The sequence below is a fragment of the Centruroides sculpturatus genome, unplaced genomic scaffold (assembly GCF_000671375.1).
Source record: "Centruroides sculpturatus isolate CEXI.00-Female unplaced genomic scaffold, Cexi_2.0 scaffold3086, whole genome shotgun sequence".
Classification (NCBI taxonomy): Eukaryota; Metazoa; Arthropoda; class Arachnida; order Scorpiones; family Buthidae; genus Centruroides; species Centruroides sculpturatus.
This window is the reverse complement of record NW_019387276.1, coordinates 1-1,315: the sequence shown is the minus strand read 5'-3', so window position 1 is coordinate 1,315 and position 1,315 is coordinate 1. Positions and strand designations below refer to the sequence as shown.

At 28.1% G+C, this 1,315-nt stretch overlaps 1 protein-coding gene across 1 annotated transcript in view; it reads right to left on the bottom strand.

Annotated features, from left to right (window-relative positions):
• Positions 1-675, bottom strand: part of LOC111616332 (cytochrome P450 4V2-like) — a gene marked incomplete at its 3' end in the record, with an annotated part of 11,726 nt that extends 11,051 nt beyond the window's left edge. Inside the window, exon 1 of the mRNA XM_023357756.1 lies at positions 484-675. Within this exon, the coding sequence (XP_023213524.1) occupies positions 484-640 (157 nt within the window). The remainder of the gene's footprint in view (positions 1-483) is intronic.
• Between the last annotated feature and the right edge of the window lie 640 nt (positions 676-1,315).

Below are 1,315 nucleotides of genomic sequence, written 5' to 3'. Positions count from 1 at the left end.
GTATGAAATCTTTTCGTTATTTTCTTATTAAATATAAAATAATACTAATCCTAATTTTTATTTATATAAAATTACAGAATGCGATTCTAATAGATTTTGAAGCATTTCAAGAGAAAGAGCATGAAATTATTTACCGACAGTTGGCCATAAAAGCATTACACAGTTTTATAGAAGCTGTTATAGACATTTATATAGATTTTATTAAAAAATATCAATTATAGGCGAAAGATAAATGGAAAGTCAATTTTACTAGCAAAAAAAAAATTCATGGATTAAATTTTATAAATGAAAAACATCAAATATAACTGGTTGGGTTAAACATACTGTAGTAATTTACAAGAAGTTATTAAATTATTTCAAAATGTATAACGAATTATTTTTATTTAAAGGTGGATAGATAGGAAAAAGAAATCTGTTTTTTCGTGTTAAATTAATGATATTTTAAAAATTAAAATAACGAAAAATATTCAATCATTGACTTACCTCCAGATACAGACGAATTCTCTTTATATTTGTTCGAAGTCGAATCATTTTCCTGTTGTTTCCTTCTGTTTCTCCATTTCTTTCGTAGTGAATATATCACAAAAAGAGTAATAATAACTAAACTTAACAGAACTTGGAACGAACTCAACAGACACATGATGAATACCTGTATTTTTCTTAATCTGCAGTTTTCGATGCGGTACTGTACGTAATAATCAAATGTCTATGCGTATATATCTGTAAAATAACTAGCGCCGAGTAATGCCAATCAAAATCAGAGTTTTTTGCCACGTGATTCACAGTCTGCCTGTTATAGAAAACTAACTTCGCACTACAATGAGAGTTAATTTCTCCCATTTCTTCCCTCGGGCTTGGAAAATTTAATTTATGTTGTATACTAGTTACAGCACATTTTCATTTAAAACCGAGTCATAATTTGTGTACATTTTGACAATAGTTATATAATAATTAAATGCTACTTTAATTTATGTTATAGTCGAGTTTTTAAAGGTAACGACGTTACCTATACCGAAGACGATACTGTTTATTGTTTTTTTTTTCTTGTATCAAATATGTAATTACGTGTCACTTTACCATAAAGTCTTTCTGGAAAATATTTCCTTGTCATATTGTCTAATTATTGCGTTGCCTTATTTAATTGATAGAGCCCATCCCTCGAGAGCGCGTGTTTCATTCGAGCTAAACATGTTTCGGGGAAGATAGTTTTCAATGAAATACCAGAAAAGCCTACAATATGTATGAAAAAAAATTAATTTAATCCGCAGAAGAAGAAAGTAATTTCAAAAATCAAATGTCTATATTAAGATGTGTA